General features: G+C 33.7%; 1 protein-coding gene across 1 annotated transcript in view; it reads left to right on the top strand.

Annotated features, from left to right (window-relative positions):
• The window catches only part of LOC111635697 (peripheral plasma membrane protein CASK-like), a 137,162-nt gene that overhangs the window by 25,728 nt on the left and 92,710 nt on the right, over window positions 1-18,724 (top strand). The window contains exons 11-12 of the mRNA XM_023380739.1: window positions 1,630-1,707; window positions 2,379-2,465. Coding sequence (XP_023236507.1) covers window positions 1,630-1,707; window positions 2,379-2,465 — 165 coding nt within the window. The remainder of the gene's footprint in view (window positions 1-1,629; window positions 1,708-2,378; window positions 2,466-18,724) is intronic.

The raw sequence follows: 18,724 nt of genomic DNA, 5'->3' as shown, positions 1-18,724 counted from the left end.
TTTTAAGTAATAAAATTTAGTGGGGGGTGAAACACTTTCTGTTCTTATAATACAAGATGCGATAGAGTGAAGTTCTTGTAACAAATGTTTTTCTGAGGTTCTCATAAATGTCGAGCTGCGGCCAAACGGTGCTGCTGGCCATGACATGATAAGGCCTGGTCTCTTCAAGTGCAAGTACAAAAGGGAATTTTACGTAGGGAATTGTTTCTCGGTATTATTCTCGCTTTCACTGGTCGTGCCATTCATCTCTCTTGTACTAACGAAGCCACTGGATAGACTAATTATCCGTCCGGGTCGACTTTGTCTAATTATAATTTAAATACTTTGTGTATTAATAACCAGAAGTGTTTAAATTATAATTAAAATCGATCGAATTATCCGCCGTTGCCGTTTCGTAACTTAATGACGTCATTCGTAATACCCAGTCGCTTCTCTCTTTCGGGATTTGTTTGTTTCTTTCTTAAATTAATGCGAATCGCTCGCTAACGTTACGCGTCTATTTAATTTCAAAAAATGGAGAATATTATAAAAAACATTCGAATGAAATAATAAAAATCGAACGAATAAATAAATAAATTAATTCCCCGAGTTATTTCAGACTTTCGCCGAGAGATGGCGGCACGTCCGTCATACTTTAATCGCCATATTGTTTTAATTGTCGGATAAAAATCGAAAGTTGGTCCGAATTACCTGCGGAGAAATAATTAAAATAATTAATTTAAAATTATAAATATAAATATTATTAAAATAAAATAATTAACTTAGATTTCACTCGAGTGACGACTCTCTAGTTTTCGTGTCGCTACACGTTTCCGCCTTTTTGTGTTTCGTCACGTCTCGATTAGCCAATTAAGTGTTCTATCAATTATCAAATTTGCATATGATGTGTTGTTTCCGGGTGTTTAATAATCACGTCGTCCTTAGTGTTTGTTTCTTATCTCTATGCGTGTTAGAATCGGGAAGTGAACTCGCGAGTACGAAAGGAGCGCATATTTAACGCGTCAATGCGTTGCATTGTTTCTCATGCGATGTAACAATACAACTGTATGTAAAGATTCTTTCTCCGTAACGAAATTGCCGTAACCTGCGCGTGGAATTTCATATAATATATTAAAATTCCGAGGTAGAAGCGATCAAATTCAATCTTTATTAATTAACACATTTTTTTCGGCAGTTATTTTCGCGTAAATGCATAAACACTGTAAAAAATTAACTGGTATATATATTAAAATTATTTTAAAAATATTTAAAAAATTTAATTTTCGCTCCGAATTGAGCGGAAATGAATTTCTTTAAACGCTGTAGTGACGACCGTTTTTTTTTTTTTTTTTTTAGTGTAACTTTACGATTATCGATCGAAATTCGGTCGCACGTCACTTCCGCATTAAATTTTTATGACGTTTCTTCTCTTCTATAAACATCGATCACTTTTCTTTTTGTTGGTAAGATTCTAGCCTCGAATGAGAGGGTGGCCACCCCCCAGAGGGGTCGAACTTCCCTCATTCAAAGCTAAAATCTTATCGTTTTCCTCGTAAGCTTTCGTCGCGCCGAAAAAATTTAATTTTTTAGATTCTTTCAAAGAGTGAAATTATGAATGTTTACAAAACGAAATCTTAAAATTTCTTTCAGCTTTACGATCAGATCCACATGAAATCCTTCACCCCTTTGAGATATCCTTTCGTGGATGCCATCTCTGCCGTCAGAGAGGTGAGTTTCTTCTTCCTGGTTTATCATCCCTTATATCTGTTAGGATGTGTTAATTAAAATAAAAAATAAATCTGGAGATAATTTCGAGTCCCGTATTAACATTTCCTCGTTTATACTTCAGACTTTCCCATTTATAATGAAATAAAGCAGTCGTAAAGTGGCCATTCTCAATAAGGATCGGCCAATTTGCGATTTTGTAAGAACGAATAGCGAATCCTGCTTATTGCGGCGTTGAATAGGTTAATACACGACCTTTCGACATCCGCTGATCGAAATATTTCGTCACTTTTACACGATTTAGCACTCGTTACTGCCAGGCTCGACCCGCAATGGGATCAAAACTTCAAAAGGAGGGACGTAAAACAGTTTTCCGAACCGTGATCGTGCCTACAGTAACCGAAATAAGGGATAAGACTAATGTTACTCTCCAAATTACATAGTCTAGTATTTTATCTAACCTTTAACCTTTACTAAATGCTTAGTTTTAGCACTTTCCCGGTATCTCCAATTGTACTTTGGTTCCGAAATTATTATCTAATTCGGCAATTTAATTAAGAAACACGCATGTATCCGCCGTAAATTTAATTATTATCTCGGAAAATATCCTTCAAATAAAGTTTTTTAAATATAATTATAAATTGTGTTACTGTATGACGTTTCTTTCTTTGCAGGTTTTGGATATTCTCAAAGAATGCCCTGTAGATCTAGAGACTGAAGCTGAAGAACTGAGAATGATTCTTTGTAAAGACGATATTAAAGTAAGTACTGTATGTTATCCTTATTAATTAAGTGTTAACATACTGTTGCTCTTATGATTCGGGCTCCAGTCGCGGTCTTCAGTTTTTCACAGGTCGTCTTTCCCTGTTACATCGGGCTCAGCTGTCATCACCCGATCGTCTCCATTATGAATTTAGCCAGACCTATAATGGGTATGATTAAAGATAGTATACACAAGACTAGGAAAAATGTGTTCACAGATAGAAAGAGTTCTTAATAATATTTAAATTAACAAATATTTGATACATTAAAATTTATGGTTTAGTGGATGAGATATGGCAACGCGACACATTGGCAATCTGCAAAGGGCAATCTGAAAGTCTTCCAGAAAGACTTTCTACGGGAAATTTGCCCATATTTAGATGTCAGACACACGAAGAAAACCAGGCAAACGGATAAAAAAGTGAGCATCCGATTCAGATTTACCGTCATCCGTATGGATGAAAAATTAAAGAGGAACTCGAAACGGTAGAACTGATACAATACAATTGAACGTTAAGATTGTAAACTTAACGTCGAGAAAAGCGTTTATACGCTACAGTGAAACATGACACATCACATATTTCATCCACACGTTGAGCGACATAAGAAATATCTGGTGTCACCCACAACTATCGTGCAAAGAGAAACATTTCTTTTGGTTTTTTCTACTTTAAAGTGCTTTTCTCTCTGTGCGCACTAAGATCCCTTTTTATATTCATTGTGAGTTTTTCCAGCACACAATGGGGACGGCCGGGTGGTGAGTGCTCAATTTATTCGGGACGAATCACCCGTGATATTTTGCCGTTCAAATTCGATCCCGGATGCCCTAGAACAATAGGTTGACGCCTTAACTAAGTGAATAAAACTACTGAACTCTGGTGGTTGGCCTCACCGATGAGCTAGTAGTGTGGAGTTTTCAGGGTTTACTTTGCGAGCCTAACACCTAAATAGGGACCAGTTTCTTATAGGGTGTGCTCGAACTCGTTCGACCGGTTCGACCGAGTCACTCGGGATATGGATCATTCCGTTCAAAACTAAGCCTTGGATGCCTCCACAGCGTTCAGAAAAGGAGTTGATGACATAATATGGTTGTGATCCGGTCTACATGGACCGATTACTCATACTGGGACCTTAGTCTCCGCGAGTTACGTGACTAAAATGGTGATGCACTGTTTTCGTGTGCTCGGGATATCATGCAACATGAGATAGTTTTGAAGACATACGGGCTCATATTCTGCAGATACATGAGATAGGGATTAATAATAATAATAATAAAGGTTAAATAACGTCCATCTCGCCAAGAGCTATCCCTTCAAATGCTAATCAAAATTTAAGAAATAGGTTCTAAGGTCCGCGCATAAGCCTATACAACATCGCATCTATGCAATTCATTGATCACTAATCAGCAACTTGTTTACGTACTGTAATACTTTCTAACTTTCATCTCACTCCTGTAACGCTCCGTGACATTTCGCATATGGTCACTCCCGAAATTACGTACCGCATATTCTAGACCCCTTTTATCGTATTGCGGAATAACAGCATGTGGTACCGAACGTTACATTATTTTATTAATTACGTATATAATGTATAGAACCGTGACATAACAGTATGGTTTGTTATTCAACATTTCAGAAACAAAATTGAATCATTTTGTTATCCAAACGTTCAGACCCTAGCATTACCCTTCCCCTTATAACGCGTTGTAACGATTACCCGCATGCACACTTATCCATGACCGCCTTACTTAATTAATTTACACTTATTGTGAAGAAAATACGGAAAACTGCACGTGGCCAGTCGGTTGATAGGGTGCAAACCCACCGTCTTTGGAAGCGGTAAAAGCGCCGCTTCCCTTGTATTTTCTAAAATATAAAGATATATTGTGCGATTATTTTCATATTTTAACGTACTTTGAATCAATTAAAATTAATATTTTATTATAACGGCATTATGTATCTTATTACACATTTCTATACTACATGTGAAAAAAAAAAGATAAGATTGCTATTGTATATTCGAGTATCAGTGGCGGAATGGAAGCGCTGTATTGTTGAATACGGGACAGCTTCCAAACAGTCAGATTATACGCAGTATCTAACCTTTAACCTTTACTAAATGCTTAGTTTTAGCACTTTCCCGGTATCTCCAATTGTACTTTGGTTCCGAAATTATTATCTAATTCGGCAATNTAAAATTAATATTTTATTATAACGGCATTATGTATCTTACTACAAATTTCTATACTACATGTGAAAAAAAAAAGATAAGATTGCTATTGTATATTCGAGTATCAGTGGCGGAATGGAAGCGCTGTATTGTTGAATACGGGACAGCTTCCAAACAGTCAGATTATACGCAGTCGCGCATGCGCTTTGCAGAGCACCAACCTCACTGGTGGATGCTACACACCAAAATATCGTATAACGCTTCCAATGATTCTATCCAGGACCGGTTCTGGGCTGTTAGTCACTTGCGTGTTAGATATTTGACCGCCCTCGCCCCATTATATGAATCGCGAGTAGATTTATAACTTAACCCAACCGATAGGAGTTTTACTGGTATGATTTTATGATAGTTCTGTATAGTTGACAGAAGTTTTAAAAAGTCCATTAAAATATTTGATATATGTATTCTGCTTTTATTATACTTTCCCATTTTGTATTGCTTACAGATTTCAATGTTAAACCTGTGCTATTACGATTTAGTATGTCCCATCTGTAAGGGGATGCAGAAAAAAACGTGCACAATTATTATACAATGTTAAAAAATTAACTCTTACTTTGGTAGCATCATTTACAACTAAATTTAATGAATGAGATGAACAAGATACAGAAAAAGCTTTAGAATTTATTTTCCTTACTTTTACGATTTATGTATCCGTTTGTCATAAAAATTTGTTTTTCCACTTTTTTCCCAAGACTACAAATATTCGAGTACAAAATAACAGACGGCCGAATGGCCGAGCGGTCAAAGTGTCAGCCTGCCGCTCTGGGGGACCCGGGAACGAATCTGGAAAGGTCAAGGAATCCCCAGGAATTTTTCGGGGGATGGTCCGTTCGGATATGTCGGGCTCCGTCCCTCACCACCCGGTCACCCCATTGTGAGCCTGGCCGAACTCATAATGGACCTGCTATAAGAGGCCCTCTTAGTGCCACAGGGCGGAAAGAGTATTAAAAAAAAGTACAAAGTAACCGGTTTCGACTTATTTCTACTTAAGAAGTAGTTAAATAATCAAGAGATTAGGGAATTAGAGACATAAATAAAACCCTGCTGAAAGTATATTAATAGAACAAAAGCCTAACCGAACCAATCTAGCCGAGTACAGTGGGGACTGATTTCTTCGTAATAGGCTATTAGATGTAATAAAGACAGAAATTTTTCCAGCTCAATGAGAGTGACCGAAAAGTTGTGAATTTTGAAAATTTCCGTGGACAACACCTGGTCCTAAACGAATTAGAAAACAAATGACGGACAATCTATTAAGTTTAACATATTTAGATTTTTACAGCTATGGTGAGAAACGTTTAAAATTTATAACAACCCTGTCGCGTCATTTCAGATATACTAGTGATGCGACAAAAGAGGCATTTGACATTAACCGGTATCGGCACCCTCGGGATTTGGCATGCATCCATGCACGCATTACACACCTACCGAGATCGTCTCTGATTCCACTCGTAGGGAGCTGTTTGACTAAGTGGTTAAGATTTAAAGAGTAAACAATATTTTACGTTATTTTTATGTACGTTTCTTTACAAAGCTATATTTAATAGCGGCCGGATGGCCGAGCGGTGAAGGTGGCAGCCTACTGCTCTGGGGGACCCGGTTTCGAATCCGAACGGGTCGAAAAATCTCCAGGAATTTTTCGGGGGATGATCCGTTCGGATATGTCGGACCCCGTCCCTCACCACCCGGCAGCCCCATTGTGGGCCTGGCCGAACCCATAATGGGCTTGCAAAAAGAGGCCCTCTTAGTGCGCACAGGGCGGAAAGAGTTAAAAAAAGCTATATTTAATTATGATTTTCTTTAAAAGTATATTCATACAATTGAATATTTTGTACCAGGTATATCCACCACACATTTTATTTCACCAAGTAAGTTTTTATAATTTTATTTCTAATTGTAGCCCTTATATCGTGGCTAGCGATTTAGAATATAATTGTGATATTAAAAATACATTTAGAGAAGTCTATGGTTTTTTACTGGCTTATCGAACAAACGAATACGAATGGACCCTAGGCCAGTGTTTCCCAATTTTTTTTTGTGCTATGCCCCGCCTAAACCTTTCTAAAATTCTTATGCCCCCCTAACATATACAGTGGCTATACCAGGCATGGCCAACATACGGCCGTCTAATGAATTTATGTGGCCCGCGATTAATCTTTCAATATTAGCTACTCAAGTCCGAATAGTTAGATGAAAAATTCTGACGCCTAAAAAAAAAGTCAACAACTCACTGTGTGTTTAGAGTTAATCCTCCATTACAAATCCCTTAAGTACAGTAAAAAATGTATCTGTAATCTCTATGTACTGTACAATTTAGTCTCTACAGTTTAGTCAGATAAATTACTGTATCTGTAATCTCTCGCGCCACCTCAAAATCTTCCTAGGGCAGCGTCTGGTTCGGCCCGTGAAAAAAGTTTTTTTCCAATTCGTCCTGGGGACAAAAACTGTTGGCCACCCTTGGGCTATACGGTTAACTTAAACTCTGGGTGAGTCCATTTTTAAATTGCCCCCTTAACAACCGACTTGCCTCCCTGTGGGGCGTGGCCCCACGTTGGGAAACACTGCCCTAGACCCTCACTGACGCGCAATTAACTGATTGCCCATGGAAGTCGGCTTCTTACAGAAACACAGCTTCCCTATCATCAAATGTCACAGCACGCTACAGTGCAAACCATTGTTCAGTGACAGCAGTGTAATGTTGTCAATACTCTTTCGCGAATTCGAACTTTAATTCGAATATAAATTTCTCGTATTCGAGACACGAGTAGCCGAATTTATCCAAATATCCGAATTTATCCGAATTTATCCTTTACAGGCACAAATGCCTTTGGATAAATTCGGCCACTCGTGTCAATGGGCATGGCATTTGTGCCTTTACAGGCACAAATGCCATGCCCATTGACTAAAAGGAAAATGGTGGACGTGTATTCAATTTTCCTCAAAAGTGGCATCGCTTCAGCCACTGTATATAGTATATTCTAGCTCGTTGGTTTTTTTCTTTCATCACCCGGAGTCCCATTGTGGCCTTAGCCGTACGCACGATGGGTATGATTATAAAGGCCTTTTTAGTGTCCGTAAAGCGGAAAGAGTAAACAATGACAATAATAATTAATTACAAGCATTACTTTAGTGATTTTTATAATTTTTCTTAAGAATTTCTCTCTTGTGTTTTGGTAATTTTGAGTTGTTATTAATTCATCCTTTTTGAATTTTAATTAATCAGTTAATTAATATACTATGAACCCCGGGTACTATTTTAATCATTTAAATTTACTAAATTGCTTTCATCTTAAATAAATGAACTTGTAAATTCTTTATACATTTTCTAAATAATCTGGTTTAATATTAATTACAAAACACTACATATTAATTATAATTTATGAATAATTAACACTCAAACGGGTTAATTATTAACAATTGGCAGGAATTAGACTATTAAGTCAGAAGTGTTTAAATAATTTCCACAAACAGTGATAGATAACAACAAATTATTAATTTAATTTAAGGAGAAATCACAACACAGTATTGTATTTTCATAATATCAGATAAAGACGGTAAGGACTCAGCCAACTTCTCTGGGGGACCAGGAATCGAATCCGAGAAGTTGGAAAATTCAAGGAATTTTTCGGGGGTGGTCCGTCCCGAATATGTCGAGCCCATTCTTTCGTCTCTAGACCACCCTATTCTGGGCTTTGCCGAACTCATAATTGACATGCTAAAAATTCCTTTTTAGTGCCTTTTATGTTAAATGTTAAAACAAAGAACAAAACACAAAAGGGAACATGAATAGGAACGTGCAAACATACAACCCTTGTATCAGAACTTTTACATATTGGCCAACTAATGGCCGAGTAGATAAAACCACTGTACACTGGTAGTCGTTCGTGGGTCGCGCCTGGCCAACAGGTGGTCACGTGGAGTTTTCCGGGTTTTCTTCGCATTATTAACATTTAGATAGAAGACAGCTTTCCTTAGAAAGTTTTCCCGGCAGGCATCCCCACTTCGGCAGATCGCCCAGATGTAGTGTTGCCATACACAAATATACCAAACCTTACATATTGAATATACATGTGTATAAGTGTGCTCGACATATTCGATTTTTTTTTTCAGTTTTTATTTGAATTTTATCTTAATTAATTTATTTACAACGATAGGCCTTCCGGGCCTCTCTCTGATCACGCTATTGATCACCGGATATGCAGAACAAAACTCCAGATCTAACCATTCAGAAAATTTCGTGATGTCCCGAATCTGGATCCCCATAGAAGATGGCCGCCACCTTAATCACTCGGCAGTGTTGCTTACGAAATTGCACGAGTGCCGGGATGTCGAATTCGAACTTGGATTCTTATCGACGTTAAGACGACGTTTCGTCGACGTTTTGTCTAACGCAGACACTGGTATATTAATACTATACACGGGCGAATTGACTGTTATAGTCCTTCCAACACAAGTTGGCAGTTGTCAAACCAAACTGAACCACTTTTAAACCATTCATAAGGGAGAAAGGGGTACCCAATATTCAGGCCTGCAATATACAATTAACTATTTAAACTAATAAAGGAGTCTCTCCGTACAAGCGGTTGAAAAGTGGTTTAGTCTGGTTTGGCAACTGCCATGTTGGAAGGAATGTCTGTATTCTGTGACGTAATACAAGATAATAAAAAAATGCGCTTAGTGATAAAAATTATTAAAAAATAAAATTGACCGATGTAAATGAGGGAAACAACAATAATTCGTCTTACTTGTTAGAGAATTTTCTAAAATCTCTTTCGTTTTTTTTTCTTCTTTGTAAGAAATCGGAATTGGTTTCGCGTCGCGTTGCGGATTGCGCTGACGCCGCGACGCGATGTTATTAACACGTTTCGTTTTGCAGGATCGATGAGCGAGTAGAAAAACGACGATGGCGATTTTCTCCGTTTTATTTTTTTAAAAATCTTTTTCAAATTATTCTTCATCTTCCATTCGAACCGCATCCTTTCCTATTATTATAACAGTCGCGTTTTGGCGTCCTCGATGGCGAATTTTACACGCGGCATTAAAGAAAATCGCAAAAATTCTGGAAACTGGAACGCGAAAATTTAAAATTTCGACTCGTTTATTCCGGAGGGATAGTTTCCTAATTTTTACACCTACTCGACCACGATAAAATATAAATTTCAAGCTATTACGTCCTCGTATACCGTTACATTACGTCGATTTACACGGGCGATTCTCCTTAAGCGCAAAGTAGTCCTCGTTTCGTAATTAATGCAGATTTAATTGATAAAGGAAGTTCGACAGGTAAATCACCATTTAAAAATGTCTTCCTCCGGAACGACAGGAGGAGGAGGAGGAGGAGGAGGAGGAGGAGGAAGAGAATTGATTCGGTGAAGAGGAGGGAGAGACTACTATCGATCCGTCGCCGGCCGCATCGCTCGCCGCCTGGCGCTAACGTAAGCGTAATAGCAGGCCAGGATCCGTGTATACGCTCCAGTAACGCCCGGAATAGGGAGAGTTTCCGGTCGAACCGCAGGTATTTCTCTTTCCGTTTGTTGTGTCGTCCATCCTCCATTCCTCACTTACCTACTATCTTTGCCATTTCTGGGTTTCGGTGACGAAAATCGATCGCGTCGACCCCAACATCCGACTTCTCGTGTAATTCGAGTATATGATCATTTCGTTCTTCTCTTCTTTTACTTTGAACTCTTAAAAATCGAAACGTCTTCCTCATTATTATTTTTATTTATTTTTCGGTCTCGCGCATCTAAAATAACCGGACGTATATTTTTAAATTCGCCTTTACTGATCCCACTCGAATATTTACACATGCATAAATACAACAATGCGAAAAAGTGATTTAAATATGAGCTTGTAATGGAGATGATTTGATGGAGAAGCGTTTATTGTTGAAACGTACAACGTTTAATACATTTCTATGAAAATCTCTCTCCTCCTCCTCTCTTCCGCATCTTCCTTTTAATTTGCTTTCCGAGTACGTTTTGCATTGTCGTTAATGCACCATGCTGTGGCTCCTCGCATATCCCCCCCTACATCGATTCTCCCGTGTCTTCTTTAATTGATGTTTTATGAGAGTCTCGTCTCTCCATTCCTGTCTTAATTTGTTACAGTTATTTATAATTATAACGTCTTTTGTTTATTAAAGTTTTAATATATTTGGTGTTGTGTTGCGCACTGTTATACATTGTGTTAAATACTCTTCCTTTAATATAAAAAGTAGTTTAAGTTATCCTCTGTTTTGTAAGAAAATGGTCAGAAGTAAGAATGTTTTTGCCTACAGACAGAGAGATGTAATGTTATAAAATGGGGCAAAAATGATTTATGTGGACTTGGAGGATGATATTTATAAAGAAAGGAAGACTCGATTAGAGGGCATTTAAAATTAAAAGCGAGGAAGATGCTGAAGCGACGATAACCGATGATGCTATATAACTGTTAAGTCTCCTATGGCCAATTTGCCGGATACATTGCCGATACTGTTGGTAATTTAGACATATGATGAAAATGGAGAGGATTGAAAGTTCTAGAACTTCAAAAAGAATATTTTGTTAACTGTTAAAGTAACCACATTTTGAACCTAAGAATGAGAATATTAATGAGTGAGTTGAGGATATTTTACCATTTCTTTTAGGATTAAATTGAACTTTTTAAACTAAAAGTCATAAAAGAATTCGTTCTTCATACTGGATAAATTGAATGACATTATGATAGGAGACCGAACTATATTATCATTTATAGTCTTTGTAATCCTTGTTTTAATTATTGATCTAACTAAAGTGTTTTAATAATCTGATAGTTTTAACCATAAATTAAACTCTTAAACAGTTTAAATTTGATATATAGATGATAACTTGAACCATTAGTTTGTCAATTAGTAAAATACTCTAAGGATTTTAAGGCTTTTTAGTTATAATGAGTTATAAGCTTATGATGTCTGGCATGTGGTAAGCATCTATATAAAATCATATTTTTTATTTCATTATCAATCACTATAATGTGTAATTCCTAGTGATAATCAATTACAGTTTTAGTAGTTTGACCTAATTCTATATAATATAAAGTTCATATTATATTTTAGTTTTGTTTAGTTTCAGATGACAATTATAGTGTTAAATGACAAAATGAAATTTGTCTTTATATTTGAAATCTATTAAGAATTGTATGGAAAGTTACTATTTAAGTGCAATTGTTGAAGCTACAAGAATTTAAAGTAATTAATGTATTTTATTTGTAAATTTTATATATATTTAGTCTCTATTATGAAGTTTTAATATGTTGTATGGTTGTTATTTTTCTATCCTTTTTATTCTAGAGCATCCTTTAAATAAAAAACTCAAGCTGCTAGTTAATGAAGCCACAAATAAGACTTTATTGGAAATGTTTTGAGCAGCTTCAGTTAAATACTGCTTTGTTCATTTCCAACTATCCTTTAAATTTGAGGCAATCCCACAATCCCTCAAAATATAATAAGAAATTCTTGAATTGTGAATCCCATTTTAATTCTTCTTATAACAGTTTTCCTCTGTGAATTTTCCCATTTATCGTCGGTGATTAATCATCTTATTCAATTTGTAATAAATTTAAATGAGATTGTCTTCTGACAGAAATTTATTCTGATAAGATCAAAAAAAGGAGAAAGACAAGTCAAGCATTCCTTAGCCTTTGTAGAAACACTTGTATTAATTACTTTGAAGTGTCATTTGCATTTGTTTTCAATTAATTTTCTTACTATGTTTGGTCTTGAATCTTTCACATGGCTGGGCNTTTTATTTAAATTATTAAATATTAATTAATAACTTAAATCGAATTTGGTGTAATAATTATAATTAAATTCTGGCAATCGAGTTAATTTTTTTTAATAAAAAGTGCTCAAACGGTATATAATTTAATGTAATTGTTTTTAATAAAATAGATTTGTGTTATTTTCGTTTCCATTTTCTTTCGTGCGCATACTCGAAGAACTTATCAATCATTCGGAATGTTATAACTTTATTGAATTGAATAAGAAATCATCGTGCATGGCATTAACTACATTTCATTCGACACACTTTCTGCCTTTTCATTGTTTATCGTGACTTTCTATTTTCTTATAAATGCATTCCACGATATAGATTTTCTTGAAAAATCATTTTTTTAACGTCATACATATACGCTGTTTTGTTTACGAACGTTTATAAATTCAAATTGTATGTCTTAAAATGCCGAGTCAAAATAGGACTAAACATGGCCGACCGCACAAAAAAAAAAAAAATTCCAGGGGGCGGGTCGAAGCTCGGAGGCGAATAATTACATCAACAAATTTTTATTTAATTATTTAATTTTCTGAATATTTTTTAAAGATTTTAGTGATTACATGTTGCAGAGAATCACAGAAAATTTTCCAGTGGGCATAGGTTGGAGACAAATAATTACATCAACAAATTTTTATTTAATTATTTAATCTTTCGATTTTTTTAAAAATAAAATATAGTATTGCATCAAAGCATATCTCAATTGCTTTTATGATTTTAATTTGTGGAACTTTTTTAATCAATCCCAGGGAGAAAGTGCCCTGTTTGACTCACTCTGTGGACATCCATGCAGAGAATTATTAATGCTGCAATCATTTCATCCATCTGTCATTGCATAATAATGCATAAATATATATATATACATTATGCAGACTTACATTAATAAATTTATTAATATTATATATTTGCAGGATAATGTATGTATGTATATTTTGAAAATAATATAAAGAAAACACACACACATATATATATATGTGTTATGTGTGTGTTAAATTACAAATCATTCAAAATAAAACTAACCAAATATTTGATTTCATTTGTTTTTGTTTATTGATTAATTTGTAAAGATAGACTATATTAAACTTTTCATTTATATCAACTCATATTTATAGTCATATGTGATGTAAGAAGTAATTGTAACTCCAATAAAATTACAGTCGACCCCCCTATAACTGTTGATTTTTCCATTTTATATGAATTCCATGTTATATGAGTCACTTAGATTTTACAAATATGTGAGCCATTCACAGCCCTGCACACATATTTGTAAAATCTAAGTGACTCGTACAACATGAAATTTATATAAAACGGAAAAATCAACAGTGTTATAGGGGGTTGACTGTATTTCAACTTTAACTTATTTACTAATTTTTCTTTTGCTTGCTAACAATGTAATAAAAAAAAATTTACATCTGTCTCAATTGTAGTTGTAAAATACAACTTTGTCATATTTTCTCAGTAAACAGATAGATAAACAAATGTTTAACATATTGCTACAGTTCTGAAAAATGAAAACGACTGTCAAACACACATTTTATTATGTAAATGTATTTGTGAATGGCAGTTGTGTAAGAAATTAGGTCATGAGAAATGTAAATCTTCATATTCTTTACTTCCCATTGGAAGAACATCTACTTGGAATTTGTTTTTTCATTAATTTGGAAATTTGGCATTAAATTAAACATGATTTTTTTTTCAAAATATCTGTTTATTGATTATTTCTTACTTGTTAATTACCATTGTTTTTAAACATAATATGAAGTTTAATGCAATAGTTTATACATATTATACAGTACTGGATAATTGATTTTAAATTTACATTAGGAGTTTTTTTTCATATTTAAATCTTTTTAATCTTAAAATTATGATATTGTGAGATTCTGAATATTTTGGGATAAAATATTCAAGAAATTATAGAAAATCTTTTAAAAATTAATTAAATAAAATAATAATTTGAAATTTTTATCAAAGCTAAAAATCAGAGAGAACAAAGAACAAATGTTTTATATGTTAACAGTCAGCTTCCAAGAGAGATTTTATCTCCCATGACTAAAGGGCTGACTAAACCAAAAAGACTCATCATGACACATAGTCAGATCCTTAATCTCTCTTGGAGGAAAAAAAATAGTATAAATACAGGATACATACTAAACTCCCTGCACATGCACATCATCCAGTATCCTCTAGTCTTTAACTTAGAGCCATACTTTATAGATTGAACTTCTGCCCAAAAAACAGGAAAGTTATAAGTCAAGAATAATATGGAGATATTATAATAGTACTTTTGTAAACTCTCTCTCGTATTTAGAAAGTAGAATACCTTAAGATTAAAGTCAATCTAGAATTGAAGATTTTCATAGTCATTTTCCTTGACTATTATTATATTATAGTCTGTAACCATTTTTATATAGTTTTATTAAAATAGTTTTGTTTTTGCTTAGAAATGAGTTTGTCAATTGCTCTCGATTGGTATCCTAAAGTGACACTTCCATTGATCTATTTCAAGCCTCTCCTATGATTTATGCAGACGTTGTCACTTGGACGTCACCTCTTGATTTTGTTCACGCAAGTTAGGGCATGTATTCTAATTACTCTAGCTAGTGTCGGGAATCCTGACAGGAGACTGGATTATACGATCATACGTCTCCACCTTTTTAATAAATACTATTATTGCCATCCTTTGACTTTGAGGCTAATCTAACGGATTAGTTAGCTGATTAAGTGATACAAGAGTGCAATCCAAACCCAGCTGCTCTTACAATATTTAAGTTAGAATTTCAAAAATATGATTAGAAATAAACCAATGTATATAATAAATATAACTAATCCAATTATAACTTTAATTATTTTATTTATTTATAATTATTATATTTTTCATGAGATGGTGGACTGGCAGCTGCCTCCTGCTAAATTGTTTAGTAATTATTTAGCCTTGATAGCCTGATAAAAAGGTTTTTTCAAATACCAAATGAATTCAACTGTTTCTTTGGTATTTGAAAAACCAATATGATGATACATATTTTTAAACTGAATTTTATATACTGTAGTCTGAAGTTATTCTGTTCCTGTAAAGAAATTATATTTTAATATGGAGGATAATTTTAAAAATATGATCAGATAATTTCTAAATATAATAGAAACAATCTTATTTCAAGTTAGTGTTACCACCCGTCCAGTTTTCATCCGGAGTGTCCGGGAATCGACTCACTGTCCGGTGAACTATTAATTTTGTCTGGGAATATCATGCGCGACCTGTCAACCTTTTTTTTTTCTCTTGTACGATTCATACTCGTACAGATCTCCAATATCCAATAGAGCTAAGTCATCTTAATTTAGGTTACTTACATTATTCCTATCCAAGTCTCCCTAGTCCCTAACTGTAACTGATTTAGAACCGGCATGCACTGCACATTATTCTTCGCATTGCACAATGACATTGCACATGTGTCAGGAACTTCCATTTGAACAAATCTCACGTGCCGTCTGGGTCAGCAATTTTGAAAAGGTGGCAACACTATTTAAAGTTAAACTTAGTTCTGAGGAAACCTTATAGTATTTGTGTAAAGTATTGAATGTGTGATTTTGCCAGACAAGTTTTTTGTCTGGCAAAATCACACATTCATATTATCTTGTACCAATAACGACATTACAAATCAGATTAAGTTGAATTATAAATAGATAAGATGGCTATTTCCAAATTTATAAATAGGAAAATTTAGAAATATACCACAAAATGAGAATTTTTTCAAACCCTCTTTGTTAGCTTGGTGTATTGAAAACTTTGGTGTGAATTGTCTTCATGCCACTCTCACATCTTTCCATAAATGTTATAAAATGATAAACATTTTACAGTGATAAACATACAGAAAGCATTTATAATATATAGTATTCATTAACTAATCAGTGTATATCATAAATAACTAGCTTTTCCAAATCTGTTTCTCATATGGAGATGTCAAGTTAGGAATTTTGACATGGAATTTTCCTCTAAAACCATTGTTTTTCAGTATTATTTTTTTGTAGTTTGGTCTTTTGTAAAACTCAAACTCAATGACAATTTTTTTTTTTTTGAGATACTACATAATTATTTTAAGTACTGAGAGGTACAACTGTCTGTGTTAAAATTTTGTTTTATTTACCACAAAAAATATATAAAAGCAAGCCCTTTCAATGTGCATAACCATCTCAGCAATATTCAAAATGGAATATAAATTTTAAAAATGTTTTTGAACAAACATTTGAAGAAGAGAACATGTTTTTAAGCCTTACAATGAGAGCATGTTATATTCGAAATAGTTTCAGAAAAAGAGCATTAAGCTTTGTGTACTATTGAGATTTGAAAATACATTCTCCTCTTTGAATGTTTGTTCAAAAAAGTTTTGTAAATTTATATTGTATTTCAAATATTGTCTAAGGAAGACTGTTATGCACTGCTGAAAATGCTTGCTTTTATATATTTTTGAGGTAAATAAAATGGAATTTTCAATTTTGAATCCAAGTTTCATAAGCTTCATATAACCTAAAATCATTGCTTACAATAAATAGAAGTTGTTATATTTAATTACTAAAGTATCTTTGAAACTATATTCTATTCTTGGAAGATTTTACAATTAACAAAATGAGAGATTTGAAGAAAAATTAAAAGAAAATTGTTTTTAAATCTCAAGCATTTGTGAAAAGATGAATAAATAGAGAATTTTAGTCAAACTTGTCTTTCATGATATCAGATAGTCTGTTTAATAATTTAATACTAAAATAGTATCATTTGAATTTAAAAATTATTTACCTATATTTTTCTAAACTTAACTTTTCACTAAAGTTTCATGTATAAATTATGAAACTTTAGTGAAACATGAACCATCTGTTAATAATTAATATTAATAATTAATAATTTAATATTAATAATTAATCCATTCTGATGATATGAAACCGTGCTGTACAATTTGTTTATGCTTCTAACACAATAAAGTGTTATAAATTAAGACACTTGGTGGGTTTTCTCATCTTTATTTAGTTGAGTACAGTCTAAGGAACCGTAACTGATTTAATGAGCCATTCGCGGTTTCACTTTATTTCGGTATGTACTTAGACATGCATGGCTTAATTTTTGAGACAAGCATATGACTACTGGCAGGATCAACCAGGCTTAATCTTTGAGACAAGCATATGACTACTGGCAGGATCAACCTTAGACTGTACTCAACTAAATAAAGATGAGAAAACCCGCCAAGTGTCTTAATTTATAACACTTTATTGTGTTAGAAGCATAAATTAATCCATTCCTTTTTCTAATGCAAAATATTTTAATTATTACTATTGCTATTTCCTTAAAAATTCTATAGAAAAGTAAAGGTAGAAATCTCTTTCCTCATGTAGAATTTGGGTTATTTAAGGTATTAAAAATCACAAGCATATCATATTTAATCTAGCATATCTTCCCCTCTTATCTATTCTACAGGTTCTATTCATGTACTACACCTCTTGACTTTTTGCATTTGTGATATTTAATGTATTGGCATGATAATGTTTTTAATTTTTATTAATTTTATTTTGTAGTTTTTATATTTTTGGCCTTAACATATTATATGACTTTTCGGTATTCTACACATCTAAACTTAACTTTCAGATAATAATAATAAAGACAAGTATAATTTATCTTTTGAAAATTCCTTTATATTATTTTTATTCAAATATGTCATTATAATTCTCAGTAAATTTAAGTAATTTAAGACAAAATCTTTGGTTTGTTTTTCTTTTTTGATTCTTTCTGTCCTCTGTGCACTAAGTCCATTTCTTTCATACACATCATGGAGCAACAGATGATGAAGGATGGGGTGTTACATAATTAGGCAGACTGCCCGTGAAAAATTTCTCAGGTTATTTTGACTGCCCAAATTCTATTTGTGACAGCCTCAATGCAACACTGACCACAACTCGACTTATATATGGAGCAATAGGCTACCACCTTGGCCACCATTCAGCTGTTTATTTTTTCTTCTGAAATCTTCCTTTTTTGCTGTAAGATCATTATTTCCTTAATTCAACTATCATAATTAATTCTCCTTGTCAGAAATTTAAACAGAATGTATATTTCAATTGCTATTTTTTCCCCTATATTTCTTCATATTTAGATCCAACTTTTTTATCTTAAGTAGAAAATAAAATCAATGAGTGCATTTAATCTAATATTAACTTGACATTTATATTACTTTCATTTCACCTATTTGTAAATAGATTGT

This window comes from Centruroides sculpturatus, unplaced genomic scaffold, assembly GCF_000671375.1.
Source record: "Centruroides sculpturatus isolate CEXI.00-Female unplaced genomic scaffold, Cexi_2.0 scaffold1047, whole genome shotgun sequence".
NCBI lineage: Eukaryota > Metazoa > Arthropoda > Arachnida > Scorpiones > Buthidae > Centruroides > Centruroides sculpturatus.
Note: the sequence above shows the minus strand (reverse complement) of the source record. Positions and strands in the feature narration are given on the sequence as shown.